Source organism: Pleurodeles waltl, chromosome 4_2 (assembly GCF_031143425.1).
Source record: "Pleurodeles waltl isolate 20211129_DDA chromosome 4_2, aPleWal1.hap1.20221129, whole genome shotgun sequence".
NCBI lineage: Eukaryota > Metazoa > Chordata > Amphibia > Caudata > Salamandridae > Pleurodeles > Pleurodeles waltl.
In genome coordinates, this window is record NC_090443.1 from 68885631 (window position 1) to 68901157 (window position 15527).

A 15527-nucleotide genomic window follows, 5' to 3' on the forward strand; every position below is an offset into this window, starting at 1 on the left:
CTTAGGTTACCTACTGCTCCAAGGGATAACTTCTGCCTGATTGATGGTGGAATGTGTGCAGCACTCTAGGGCCCATAACTCTATGAACCTTCCCTACTGCAACCTGGATGCAGCTGTTCTCAGTTGTACAAATGACGACATACACTTTGTTTTCATATCTGTGCTCACTTGCCTGCTTGATGTCCACGGGGACACATGGGCATTTGTGTGTTTGCCACCTTAAAGGGTCGGGGCATCCTTGTGTGTTTACCGTTCCCCAGGTACTGGTTGCAAGTACCTGTTTGGCATTCAGTGCCCTACACCGCCCACTGAGGAGTCCCACCAATGGGCCCTCACTCTGTATTGCATTGGTATATCTGCTGCAATTAGAAGTTGGGGCATCTTCTGCTCCTGGACCTTCCTGTGAGTGCTGGCTTCAGTTTTCAACTGGGATGCCAAGGTCTTTCTCCACCCTCTGAGGAGCTCCACTGCCAGGTCCATACTGTACATTCCACATGTTCCCTACTGGTACCCTCTCATTTTTGGGCCAGCAGCATAGCTCTGGGTCTGGCAGTGGCCTGTTCCTCACTTTGCATGCCATCTGCTGTCAGACGAGGGTCTTCATGCCTGGAGCCCACCACTCCTGTAGGGGTGTAGGCCTCAGCTGCTGCCGTTGGCCTGTGCTGCGCTCATCCCAGACTGCACCAGGCTACTCTTGCAGATGGCCTAAAAGGCTCATCCACCACCTGTGCAAGTCTCTCTGTGCACAGCAACAGCTATCTTTTCAGTTCCAATGTACTACATTGGGCTACCACTGCAACATCAGCAATTTTAGAAGTGAAGGAGTACTGAAGGGAAGAAGCTTTTTGTTGAAGCAGCCATCACGGTGGATGGCACTCTGCTGGATGTAGTGTTCCTTGCGCATGAGGACACATTTCTGAAGGCAGCACCATATGCACAGGAAGTGCATATGGAGACCCCACCTTCTGTAAGTATATGGTTTAACCCATTGGTGATGTGGGGACATCAATAAGAGAGGAGAGTGGACTGGAGTTCAGTTCCACGATGTGCTGAACAAGAGCACCCTGTGTCTGTGGGCCATTCATTTATGTGCACCAGTAGCCTTGCCAACCCTGGGAGGTCCCAAACAGGGACTTTACATTGGCGATCAGGTGGTGAGAGTCTGGACGACTGCTGAGACTTGTCCACAGCCTGTCCCCAACCTCAAGTGTGGTGGCCGTCTGGCTGAGCAAATTGGGAGAAGGACGGGGCAACACCTCCCTGGTCATCTCTCCAGTCATAGGCGCGGCCGTTGCCCGACTGGTCCACTATGCCTGCAGTGCTCGTGCCATGCCTGCAGCTCGGCCAACCAGCTAAGGCCACAGCACGCTCAACGGACAAGGCTCCAATCATGCTGAAGCACAGGCACCAGGCCACTCACAACGTGGAGAGCCCCAACCGCAAGCCCAGACAGTGATTAGCATGGCACCTACCTGAGTTCTGCACTCCTCAGACAAGAGGGCCAGCTGCCCTGCAGTACTAGTGCAACATCACACTCAAAGGCAAAAGGAAGAAATAGACCTTGGCACAGGGGAACATCCACCACCACACCATTGCAGGTGTACCGGCCATAGAACCATTTATCATTTAGGGAGCACCGTCCATGCAAGCACCCATATGGCGATACTGGGTCTAGCACATTGAGCTATACTTAGAGCCCAATGAGTTAAAAGTAGAGAGGAAAACAGCACTCCTGCTTCATCTTGGTGTGAAAGGAATCCATAGCATATACAAGACATTCTACGAGGCGACATAAAAAAACACTCTGATCGTGGCCCTCAGCACTCACTTAGAGCTAATGGTCAACCAAGACTATGAAAAGTTCATATTCCAACAAGCTTGCTAAGAGGCAGAAGAGTCCCTCAACAGTTTCTACAGCAGGCTAAGAGAACTAGCCAGTACGTGCGGATTCGCCAACAAACAGGAAGATATTCGAGAATAGGTCATCCAAGGGTGTGCCTCAACAAAGTTAACGTAGAACATTGTATGAGAATTGGAAAGACCCTGCAGGACATTCTCACGATGGTAAGGTCAAAAGAGCTCTAAAAAGGTGAGAACATCGCACATGGAGTCTGCACTACACAGAATAGTTCAAATTGAACCTGTGAACGTGCTTCAACCAAAGAAATTATCTGAGAAGCCCAAAAGGGCACCAGAAGGACCCAAAATGTGTGGATGTTTCGGAGGGCACACCCACAGGCCAACAGACTGCCCACAGCGAGAGGGGGTGGGGATTGCACAGCATACGGGAATTACAACCACTTCGCCAAGGCATGCCGGTATTCAAAAGGAAAGAAGGTCAAAAAGACCATGACTACCATCACAGATTGAGAGGACGATACAGAAGACATTAACAATGGCACCATGCAGCACATGTGTTAGAAATGGGGTCTCTAGTTGGCAGTGTTTGCACCATGTCCAAGTAGGGACCCTCACTCTAGTCAGGGTAAAAGAGCCACACAGCTAAGATAACCCCTGCTTACCCCCCTGGTAGCTTGGCACGAGCAGTCAGACTTACCTCAGAGGCAATGTGTAATATATATATATATATATATATATATATATATACACACACACACACACAGTAACACAGTGAAAACACCACAAAAGTGCTCCACACCAGTTTAGTAAAATAGCCAGTATTTATCTGAGTAAAACAATACATAAACAACAAAATTCCAACATACACAAGTAAAGATACATATTATTTAAGATTAAATCTTACAAACACAATAACTCCAAATAGAGCTATCACGGTGTCTTGGCGGAGCCATTCCTAACAGTCTTGTGCCACTCGCGAGGGAGTGAGGGCCAGTCACAGAGTTGCACAGACTCCAAGTACACTATCTTGGAAAATTATGAAAAAACAAAGAGGTTGCACGTGGTGGGGAAAGTGAGGCGTTGCTGGAGCTGGTGTGGAGTTGGTTCCTTACTGCCACTGGGAAGGTGAGGCGTCAGTTCATTACTGCTAGGCATGAGAGATCAGGCGTTGGTTTCTTACGGTTGCAGGGGACATTATCCAGCATCAGTGGTGAGGCGTCATTTCCTTATGACAAGACGGATTGATGAATACAGCAGGTCAAGATGTGAGGCATCAACTTTGTGGTGTCGTAATCACACCACAATGCCACAGGTGCTGGGGTGGACTCGGGTGCCACGGACACTGGTGGTATGGCACTCTGGACTCCCACTGTGGTGGGACTTCAAAGGTGCTGCAGCTGCATTGGGCCTGCAGTGGAGGTCGCGGTCATTGCACTCAGTGAAGAACATGGCTCCGGTGCAGGCAGCGGTGCAGAGTCGTCGGTTCTGAAAATGCTTTGGAGTCGATGTACTTTGTTTCTTTTGGGATGCACCAGCGCTCACTTCAAAGGGCCCAGGGACTGGATTTGGCACCTCTTGGCAAGTCAGGACTCTCAGCAAGAGAGCCCAGGCACTGGCAGGTGAAGCCTTTGATGTCCCTGAGTCTTCGCAACAGGAAGCAAGCTCAGTCCAAGCCCTTCGAGAACCTTTGGAAATAGGATGAAGAAAGACAAGTCCAGTCCTTTCACTACCAGGGCAAAGCAACAGGCAGAGTGGCAGTCCCTCCTACATCATCCAGCTCTTCTTCCTGGCAGAATGTTCTCAGTCCAGAAGGGTTCTAACTATGTGGTGTCAGAGGTCCAATACTTATACCCATTTCTGTCTTTGAAGTAGTCAAACTTCAAAGAGAAGTCTTTGTAGTGTACAAGACCCTGCTTTCCCTGGTCCAGACACACTCCGGGAGGTTGGAAACAGCTTTGTGTGAGAACAGGCACACCCATCTTCAGGTGCAAGTGTCAGCTCTTCCCACCACTATAGCTCAGGAAGACCCATGAGCCTGGTGATGGGCCATCATGATATGCAGGACTCACCTCAGCTCCCTTTGTGTGACTGTCTAGAGTGAATACACAAACAGCCTAACTGTGATCCTCACCCAGAGTCGTATTCAGCAGATGGGTAGAGGCACAGAATAGTTAAGCGAGAAAATGACCACTTTCTAAAAGTGGCATTTTCAGGCTTACAACTTTTGGTGAAGTTGGTTTATGAATTGTATTTTTAAATTGTGAGTTAAGAGATCCCAAACTCCGTATCTCTAGCTGCTCCCAAAGGGAAATTATACTTCAAAGATATTTCAAGGCAATCCCCATGTTACCCATTGGGAGAGATAGCCCTTGCAATAGTAAAAAATGAATGTAGCAGTATTTCACTACCTGGATGTGTAAAACACACCAGTACATATTCTACCTTTTAAATACACTGCACCCTGCTGATGAGGCTGCCTTGGCCCTTCTTTAGGGGTAACTTACATTGTAGTAAAAGGGAAGGTTTGGGCTCGGCAGGTGGGTTTACCTGCCAGATCAAAATGGCAGTTTCAAACTCCACACACAGACAGTGCAGCGGCAGATCTGAGACATATTTATAGGGTGACTCATGTAGGTGGCACAATCAACGCTGCAGGCCCACTAGTAGCAGTTAATTTACAGACCCTGGGTGCATACAGTGCAGTTTACTAGGCACTTACCAACAAATCAAATATGTCAATCATGGCTAAACCAATCACCAATTCAATAGAGACAGAGAGCATATGCATTTTAGCACTGGTAAAGTGCCCATAGTCCTAAAGCCAGCAAAAACAGGTTGGAAAAAATAGGAGAAAGAAGACAAAAGATTTGGGTATAATCCTCCACAAAGGGCCAGGTCCAACATCATGTTACACTCAGTGTTCATAGTCAGCAACACCATTTTCACCTGTCGACCACTGCCTAAATGTCACCTACAAGTAGGGACCAACCCTGTTACAGCAACCATTGACAGAGGTGCCTATTAACATCATGTCAGTGGACCTGTACGACACCCTGCCAAACCCAACTCCACTGACTTAGGTCACGATCAGGGTCTTTGCATATGGGCAAAACAGACCGCTTCACATGCTAGGAAGTTTCAAGACCCAGGTCCCACACGGCAACGTCAGGGTGAACATCACTGTCTATGTCGTCAGGGGAGGGCAGGGCGTGCTCCTGAGCAGTAGCACAACCAAGGCTTTACAACCTGTCAAGTTTGCATTCAGAATACACACAGAACTATCCCACATCCTGGCTTAGTTCTCTCGCCTGTTTGAAGGGATTGGATGCATGAAGAACAAAGTAGTCTGGCTCACATTGACAAATCCATACAATCAGTAGCTATACTCCATTGCAGGATAGCTTTCCACCTACAGCCCAAAGTAGAAAATGAACTAGACAGCTTGAGAAGGCGGGGATCATTGAGAAAGTCACCAATCCTATCCCATGGTTGTCCCCAATCATTGTGACAAAGAAAGCAAAACAGCCCGGAGTGGTCCACATTTGTGTGGACATGAAGTTACCCAATGTTGCAATTCGTTGTGAATGCCAGCTCATCCTCACCATTGACTACCTAATCGGAGAGCTGAGTGGCATAAGCTGGTTCTCCAAGGAGGATCTCCAGTCAGAGTATTCCCAACTAACCCTGCACCCAGAGTCAAGGTACATCACAATCTTTTTGACACAAGTAGGGCTCAAACACTATTGCTGCCTAAACTTTGGGATCTTCAGTGCCTCTGAAGTCTTTCAAAATGCCATACAAGTGAGCTTGCCGGCCTAACCAGAGTTGTCAATGTCAGGAACAATATCTTTGTATATGTCACCACAATCCAGGAACATCACGAATCCAAGCGTCAGGCTCGTCCTCCACCGAGACAAATGTGAATTTCTAAAGCAAAGGATCAGTTTCTTTATATATATTTCTCTGCTGACAGCTTTGCCCCTGACACTGGAAATGTGCACAGTGTCAAGGAAGCCTCGGCACCGCCCAATATCTCTGAAATGAGAAGCTTCCTAGGCATGTTCAGTTACTGTGGTCACTTCATACCAAACTTGACCAACCTGACACAGCCCTTAAGGGAGCTCACTAAATCCACAACCATTTGGACATTTGGTGAAGACCAAGCCTGAGCCTTTCAGGCAATGAAAGATGCATTGTCACCAAGTTGGCCTACTTTCATACTTAGAGGCCCACACACCTTGCATTAGACACCAGCCAGGCAGGACTAGCAGCTGTTCTCACTCAACAGCAATCCTAGGGAGAATGGGCATCTGTTTCCTATGCCAGCAGATCCCTGACCCCAGTGGAGCAAAGGTACTCCCAAATTGAAAAGGAGGCAATCGCCATCTGCTGGGCATGCCGGCGTTTCCACCTCTATGTCTACTGACAGTCCTTTGTCGTGAGCATGGACCACAAGCTGCTAGTTTGATTGCCAAGTAGAATACCGGCCAGTGATGAGCAACTACGCACACTACCTTTCCTGACACCCGAGGGATGCACTGCAAGAGGGTGCGGTGGAAGCAGAGGACACTGATAAGAATGTCCGGCATGTGGTGGAATAATCCCGACCCCTACCCCGAAAAGATCAACACAGCAACAGAGGGAGATGAATGCTTACATCTAGCCCTAGCAGCCTTACAGAAGGGAAAATGGGAGACCCTATAGGAACACTGGGCACACCGGATATCAGATGCAAAACGGCTACTAGTCTTGCTCTATCAGGTGCGCCAATAGGTAGTGACTAACTCCTAAGGATGACTACTCAGGGGACCGCGCATAGTCATCGCTAGCAGCCTCACCGAACAAGTTGTGCAGTTGGCGCAGGCCGGACATTAAGAAGTAATAAAGACAACGAACCGCAGCATGAGGAAGGTGTAGTTCCCATTAATGGACGAAATGGTGGCGACCACGGCTCACTTGTGCCAAGCAGCAGGTCCCGCAGACCCACCTGCCCTTGTGATTACAGAAAACGGTCCGCAACAGGCATGGGCCAGCCTTGACTTCGAGTCCCCACACCACATATGAATGGTACACTATGTTCCTAATAGAAGACTACACCAAATATCTGGAAGTGGTGATTGTTGCCTCCCAGACAGCCAGTGAGACCCCGCCAAAGCCATAAAAGATGACGGCAACACATTAGTTGCTAAAGGAGCTCCGTACCAACAACGGGACGGCATTACAAAGTAACAAGTTCTCAACTTTCTTGCAAGTGTGGAACATGAAGCACAGGAGAGTGACCTCATGGTGGCCCAAAGTCAACGGCGAGACCGAGCAGTTCATTTGGATGCTCAACAAAGTTATCTGAATTGTCAATGCAAATCAGCAACCCTTGGAGAGGGCCATATATGCTTTCTTACGTCAATACTGCGAGACCCCGCACTCCACTACAAGATGGAGAGCACACCGTCATTGGTCAGGTGGTAGCGGACACCATTCCCCAAAACGCACATTGGGCATCTGACAGGATGCTAGAGAAGAGGAAGATGGCCAACTGATGAAGGAGCATTCACCCAAGAGCCAAGGTAGAGGACATCCAGATAGGGGACCGGGTGTTCATCAAGGGTTGCATCCTGGGAGCAAGTTTCGGCTACCATTTGAGCAACAGCCGTGGGTGGTAGTCTGGCTGCACAGCACCATAATCACAGAGATTACCTGGAATGTTTTGTTTTTCAAGCTTGCAAGAGATGGGCCTGATGCTGAGAAGAACAAGGAGGACAACTGGATAACAGACAGGCAACAGCGAGGGGATAGCAACCTCAACACCGCATTTGATACAAACTGTGTCATATTACCAAAATGGAGCTAGTAGCCATTCTTCACCACTCATCCCATACCTAGAGTCACTTAGCAAATTGATCCTGGAGAGCTGGAGCAGTCGCACTAAATATCATTTACGAGACAATCAGGTGGTGTCAGTTCAGCTAAAAGCCTATACACCCTAAAAACGTTTTATCCTAGTATCACAGTAAGCAAAATGTGTTGTTATGATTCTGTCATGTCTGTTATAGTTGGGAAGAAACCTAGTGTTCCTCGTGTATGAGAACACACTACTGAAGATGGTACGATATGCACAGGTAGTGCATATGGAGACCCCAGATATTGAGACCTCTCCCTCGGTAAGCACATGATTCACACCACTGATGAAGTGCGGACATCAATAAAAGAGAGTGATGTGGACTGGAGTGCAGTTTTATGACATGCTGAACAACAGCACCATGTGTCCGTGTGCCATTCATTTATGTGCACCAGCGGCGTAGCGGACACTCAGCAGTCCTGAACCGTGACACTGGCCCCCATTTGGACCTCTTAGCTAAGACTTAGATATAGGGGTGAGCTCCACACCCTTTGTAGGCTCCAGTTCAGGAGTTGTTTCCCTTTATTGTGCACCTCTGTGGTTGGGTGAGATTTGCACTTCCTATTTTGGAGAGGGTCTTAAGTAAGATTTGCTCTCCTACTTTAAATTCAGACATGGTGACATGTTCACCTCCTAGCTTTGGCTTAAGGATAATTGGTACGTTTTGCATCCTAGCTTTGAATTTACGTTCCCAGAGATGATTCCTACCCCTTAGTTTTTGCACAGTTTGTTCACAGTTTGGCTTTGGCGAGCAAAATAAACAAAATAAAACATGCATTTTTCCAAATGCCGCTCCACTCCATCCGCTCTGCTGTCCTCCGTCTCGCTGCAGGCACAGGCTGCCAGCCTGCCCTGTGGCCAATCCTGACGCTGCTCAGAGCACCCGAAAACTATGTTGCTGGGCTGGAGAGAGCCTACTGCGCATCTGTGTTTGGCCGGCCCGAGATGGCCTGCCAAACACACATGCGCTCTGAGGAGAGTGCTCTGTGCACTCCCCTGAAGTGCTCATCACCCCCCAATGCCCCATCCCTTTTCAAGAAAACGATGATAAACACAGTTTATTATTGTTTTCTTGAAAAGGTTTTGCAGCTGCTGCTGCTGCTGGCGGAGGAGCTGCCCCTGATAGAAGATAGTGGTGTGGAGTGTCATACAGTGGAATGGCGAACAGTGGAGTAGAGTGTTGTGAAATGACGGAGAGTGTTGTGTATTGGAGTGGCATAGTGTGGAGTCATAAAGAGTGGCATGGAGTAGAATGGACTTGTGTAGAGTTCATTGGTGTAGAATGTTGCAGAGTATAGTGAAGTAGAGTGCAGTGGTATTGAATTCAGTGGCATACAATGCAGCATCGTAGAATTCAATAGCTAGTGTAGAGTGGTGCATAATTGAGTGGAGTGGCTTGGAGTAGAGTGGCACAGTAGAGTGGCGTAGAGTGCAGTGGTGTAGAGTAGACTGGCATACAGTGGTGCAGAATGGAGTGGCACAGAAATGAGTGATGCAGTGTAGAGTCGAGAAGCATAGAGTGCAGTGGCATAGATTGTAGAGTAGAGTTGAGTGGTATGGAGTGAAGTGGTGTAGAGTGCGGAGTAGAGTCAAGTGACATAGAGTGCAGTGGCATAGAGTGGTGTAGAGTAGCATAGAGTGGTTCAGGGGAGAATATAGTGCCATAGAGTGGAGTAGTGCAGAGTGGAATAAAGTAGAGTGTATAGTAGAGTAGCATAGAGCTCAGTAGCAGAGTGTATTGTTGCAGAAAAGAGTGTCAGAGTGCAGTGGTGTAGAGTGGCATAGACAGCAGTGGCATAAAGTACAGTGATGCAGAACTAAGTGCAGTTGTGTAGAGTGCAGTGGTTAAGAGTGCAGTTGTTAAGAGTGCAGTGGCGTAGAGTGCAGTGGCGTAGAGTACATTGTTTCAGAGTAGAGCGAAGCGGCGTGGAGTGGTGCCGGGTAGAGTGCAGTTGAGTAGAGTGGCATGGAGTGTGGTATGGTATAGCGTAAAGTGGTGGAGAGTGCAGTGGCATAGAGTGCAGTGTAGACTACAGTGGCATACAGTTGCTTGGGCTAGAGTGCAGGGGCATAGAGTTGAGTGTTACAGAGTAAAGTGCAATGGTGTAGAGTTCAGTGGAGTTGTGTTGAGTGCACTGGTGTGGCCTAGACTGGAGTGGTGTGTGTGGCGAAGAGTATATTGGCATACAGTAGAGTGATACAAGGTACAGTAGCGAGGCATAGAGTGAAATGGCATACATTGGAGTGGTGCAGAGTGCAGTGGAGTGATACAGAGTAGAGTGCAGTGGTGTGGTGTGGTGTAGAGTGGAGTGGCGTGGCGTAGAGTGGAGTATTCATGGTGTGGCAGCACACTGCTATTACAGACAACGCATTTTCAATTGAAATGACCATTACATTTGCACAGACATACAGTTTTACTAATAAAACTATACAGTGCACAGATGAAAATGTTTGGAAATTGCATCACCTAGTGTAATGATTTGTTTTGATCATATTAAAAGATTTATTTCCAACATACTTCAGAAATAACAAAAAATGTGCTTCATTTGTGTTCCTAATTCTGATATATTCTAAAATACTTACACAGTTCATTTAAATGTTGTTGTGTGCTAGAAAAAAACTCCTATCCCTAATGTCCAGCAAGAATGTCACATAAATTCTTTCACTTTAAAGACAGAGAAAGAAAAGTGAACAAACGCCATGCCATCGGAAGACAGCACCTGACATTTGACCTCAGTCTTTGAATGCACGGCAAATGTGACGAGATGAGAACAAGATTTACAGGCCTGTTTACAGAAATGATGGACTAGGATGGATACTGTAAATAAGGTTTGGGCAAAGGAAAGTACAAACTTAAACTGGACAGACTAAAACAAAGCCAGCAAATGGAAAGCTAGAAACTGTGAGTTACAAACCATAAATCCAGTGGGAAGCAACTAGCAGAATGGATTCCTGGTAAGCTTTCTGAATGTCCCCAAGATGTCTTTAGCAAACCAGACAGTTGGGCCATCTGGTAGGCTGCAGCCTAAAAAAGGCTCCCCGCTGAATTATTTTATTCACGAGCGGCGAGGGGCGCAACCCCACGAAGACTGACTCTGCAAGTGATGTATACATTAATCTATGTTTATAACGAAGTCTTGGTAAATCTGCGTTGTAATTTTAATCTAGACGAAATGTGCTCCTTTGCTTGCTGCAATGAAGTCATCTCGTGCAGATACACTCTTTCAAGCCGATGTTGCCTGTATTTTTCCAAGGAGTGCGCATGCCAGGTGCCCATGAACGTGACTATTTGACATTTATAATCCGTGCATGGAATTTTTTTTAAACGGAGTGAGAGATAGGGAGACTGCAATGTTTTGTGGACCGACTACGGACCAAAGTGCTGAGCGCTGTCTTCAAGTATCCACACGCGTCTTTTGGGTGTCGAGTAGGAGTGGCTCAAGGCTGTCAGTCAACACTTTGCATGGCATTGGCCAACACGGGGTTAACCGGCCCCTGTGGGAGTAGCAGAAGGCGGGCACTGCAGTGAGGGATGGGGCGGGACGGCCCTAAAAACCACTTTCCTGAGTCCGGAGCGTGACTTTGGCCAGTGCGGCAGTCTCCAGAATACAGCTCCGGGGAGGCACTGGCTCTGGGAGTACAGACAGGGAGGACGGACTGACGCGACAAACAACCTGACACGGGAGGACAGAGTGACACGAGGGAACAGTCTGAGAGCGGCCACAGAGGAACACACTAGCAGCAGACGGACTGTCGCAGCAGAGCACCGAGTGTCAGACTGTCGACAGAGAGGGACAGCAAAGATGTCACCACCACGAAAAGTCTGCATTGTGGGCTCTGGAAACTGGTGAGTGGGGAGGCGAGAGGAAATGAAGGATGGGCTGTTTGAGCGGGTGGTGCGTGAGCTGCACGGACAGGTGCTAGTGCAGGGGCACTAAGTGACTGATATGTCTGATTTATTGGGCGCTGGTACAGATGCGTTGTAATTAGTGGCTGCTGTGAAGGAGCATTAACGGGTGCCAGAATAGGTGCATTTGTGGGTGCTGGTAAAGGTGGATTAATGGGTGCTGGCTGTTACCAGTTGATAAAAATGTTACACATGCCAACATCGACTTGGGCGAAACACGGCACGTTTTCTATATCGCGAAAATGGCTTGATTTCAACTTTTTACTGCTTAGAAATGTCTCCACTTAAATGCAAGTGTACGGGTACATTAATTGCCCAGGATTTGTTTTTCCTAATCACCCTCTTCTCTGCTCCCCGATGTTGGCACATAGGGCTTGCATGTAATCAGAGATGTTTTAAGGCATGGGCAAAGTGGGCAACTGCCCAGGGCCTCCGCCTTCAACAGGCCCCCCTGGTAAAGACAGTGGTACAGTAGAAATTCCTGCCAAAATAACGTTGCTTCTTAAAAACATCTTATTCTTCTAAATTGGCACCCCAACATGCTTAACAGAATCATAGGGCCATATTTAATACGGTTTTGCATTGGGTCAAAATCCCACAAAGTGACACAAAGCAGTGAAAACTCTTGCAAGGTTATTTTCTTTCCAGGGCAGAGGTATTTCGCACTGGAAAGGTGCCCCTTTCTTATTAAATAACAGCGCTTTGCGTTGCTTTGCATTAAGTGGGTACTTGCCTATAACTGTCAGTTTAGCTTAAGCTCCCATAGTTTTTGACGCAAAGATTGACCTACTAGGAAAGTGAGATCGAGATGTATTCGAGTTAAAATAAAACTCTTATTAAAAGCAGGCACTAACATGGAAATGTTTTAATTTCTCCAAACATTCTAACAATTCTGTGTGTGGGACTGTACCGCACACATACCATGTGTGGAATGTTTAAGAATTTGTCCAGACATTAGATTTTGTTCTTGAGGTATGCTTTCAGTACACATCCTATGTTAGACAGCACACCTATACCTCTGCGTGAGGGTGCAAAGGTTGTGTGCCACTATGCAGCCTGTTTTTGCACCATCGCAGTGGTAGTTACCAGCTGCAGGCCATTTTTAAAAATAAATATGTCTCTGTGCTTCTTTCTCCCCATTGCGCAATGCTGTGCAGCAACTTTATCTTATCTGCTGCGTTGCACTAAAAATAATAAACTTGCCCTTTAGTGTGCATGCCTGGCCTGCACAGCCTTAACCATCACACTCTCAGGGAGGTGGTGACAATAACATTGAAAACAAATCTTTTTTTTTTATTTCTCTCTCCTTACTTCACCTGTCCTACCTTAACCTTCTCTCTTCACCTGTTTCTCTATCTTTACTTCTCAGTGTACCTTCTTCCTCTCACTCTATATCAGCTCTGCCACCTTTGGCTACCTTGTCTCTCTCAGTGTACCTCACTTGACTGCACCTCTCTGTGCCTCTCCCTCATGATCTTGCCACACTCCTTATCACTGTCTGTGCCTACATCTATATTGATCACTCTCAGCCCCATCTCTCTACTGCAGCCCGGTCTCCCTCATCTCTCTCTAACCTCATTGCTCTTTTTCCATCTACCCCATATCTCCCTTCCATCTACCTGACTTCTGCTGCACCTCTCACACACCCACATCTCTGTCTTTACCTCACCATTCTCCAGGTTTCTACTACTATACGTCTTTACCGCTCTGTCAGTCCTTTCCCTACCTCACTCCTTCCCTTGCTTCTCTCTCTACCCCACTGCTCTGTCTCTCACTACTCAGGCTCTCGACGTAACTCACCATTAGACCACCACCTCACCTCTCCAATTCCCCTTTCTCTTGTTCTACCTCTTTTTCTATTCAATTACCCTTTCTAAGTAACTAACTTCATTTTGACCATGTCTGTTTCTCTGCCTACACCACCTTTTGCTATTCTCGACACCCTCCTCTTTCTTTTTCTCTCTCTCACACAAATATATCTGTCTCTGGACCTCCTTCTCAACTCGCCCCTCCACCTCAACTACTTTTCTCAAGTATGTTTCACGGATGGTGCACCCTCCAAAACATCAGGTGACCATGTCTGCATGCTTATAATATGGGACTTCTTAATTACCTTTGATTCAGTAGAGCTTGGCTTTACGTCAGCAAAGACTGCAGGAGATTGAAAGTTGTTGGGGGGGAGGGCGGTGGATAGAGGCTATTAGTTGGCAGACCTTCTTGGAACACTGCACACACCAAATGAAAATGAATCCGTTCGTCTCCAGCTCTGTCAGCAATATCTGTGGTGTTCCAGTTGATCTACTGGCTCACTTATCTTTTTTTAATGCCACATATTCCCACTGGCTCATGTTCCTGAAACCCACAGCACAGATTATCAGACCTACGCAGATCCCACCCAGATTTGATCTCGCACCCTCACCATTTCTGGCACCCACCCCCAGGATCTGCCTTTTTGCCTGTCCTCTTTTTGTGGCTGCATGGCCCCGGGCGCCTGTGTCAGCGAAACATACAGCATCGGTTATTGCATCTGCCCTGATAACAACCACCACCACCTCAACCCAGGTGGGGTACAAGGAGATTGCAGCAAGTAATAATCTGCCTTCAGAACTAGCTGCATCACAACATGCTGCCCTAATGAGTGAAAACGAAAATCCAGTAAAGGTTTCAAGCAGGCCAAAATCTCTCTTTCAACTGTCCACTTACAGTGAGCACTCCTCCTATACCCGCAAAGAAAGTATGCATATTAGGATTCTAGATTGCCTGCAAGCTCTCCTCCACAAATGAAGTAAATAAAGTCTGTAAATTGCGTCCTGCCATCTACACCTTGTATGCTGGGCACTTACCTTGCAACAAATGGTTCAAAATATTACTTTTATGCTCACAGTGGGAGTATCTTGTGTAAACTACTCTATTTCCATCCTCGTTTCCTCCATTTCCATCCTCATTCAAACTGCTCCAGTTCCGAATACACACTCCTGGCCCCAAAGAGCACAGAAACATACCAACAGGCCCATATTTTGTGTTTCATACTTTGACTTAATCACCACAATGAAGGCCATCATTTTGCCTGCAGCTTTAAGAAAGATTTCAGTTCAAGACTCTGTGCTTAGTACATAAGTCACTTCTAGGCTGCTCTCCTGGTTCCAGCTCAAAGTTTACAGATGGGGCTCCCTGAAGCTTCTCTCCATTCGCTTGACCAAGTGTTATTAGGTTGTTACCGGACCAAGGCATAACCCGCTGTTACTTTCTTGCTCTGCACTGGAACATGACTTCTTGAGACTATGGAGGCCTTGAGTGATTCATTAATTTGGCTTTAACGCCAGGAGCCTTTAACCTTGCATGAGGAAACCAACAGCCTTTCCTTAACCCGTCAGACGGCTCTAATTACAAACTCTTACAAAGAGGTCTCCTTGGTGATTGGCCAACAACTGATCTAATTAGCAGGAACCAATGGATTGTCCCTCTTCTTTCTTTTCCTTTCTTGCTCTTCGCATTAGTTCTGCTCAGTGGATGGAAAACAGCATGCAACACTTAACAAATGCCATAATCAATGAGTAAATTAATAATCCTTCCTTTTCCACCAAATTGTGATAGCATTCATGCTCATTTTGTACGCACAAGAAGCACAGGTTAGCCTCTCACGGTGTGAGTGCTATACACACCTGGAAAGAGGAGCGAAGCACAGACAGGTCAATCAGGGTAAAACATTTCTTGTGCCAGTGTCCGGGAGCAACCTGCATGGCGGTGGCATTCTTTCTTGCATGCAGTTGCCAAGAGAAATAGATAAGGTCACGCTGAGGGTTAGCCTTCCATTGTGCTTGGTATAGACCAGGAGATGGCAGGATAAGGGTAGGATGACCTTTC

General features: G+C 47.2%; 1 protein-coding gene across 1 annotated transcript in view; it reads left to right on the forward strand.

Moving 5' to 3' along the window:
• The first annotated feature begins 10999 nt into the window (after positions 1-10999).
• The window catches only part of GPD1 (glycerol-3-phosphate dehydrogenase 1), a 77763-nt gene continuing 73235 nt past the window's right edge, over positions 11000-15527 (forward strand). The window contains exon 1 of the mRNA XM_069230682.1: positions 11000-11603. Coding sequence (XP_069086783.1) covers positions 11560-11603 — 44 coding nt within the window. The 5' untranslated portion in view covers positions 11000-11559. The remainder of the gene's footprint in view (positions 11604-15527) is intronic.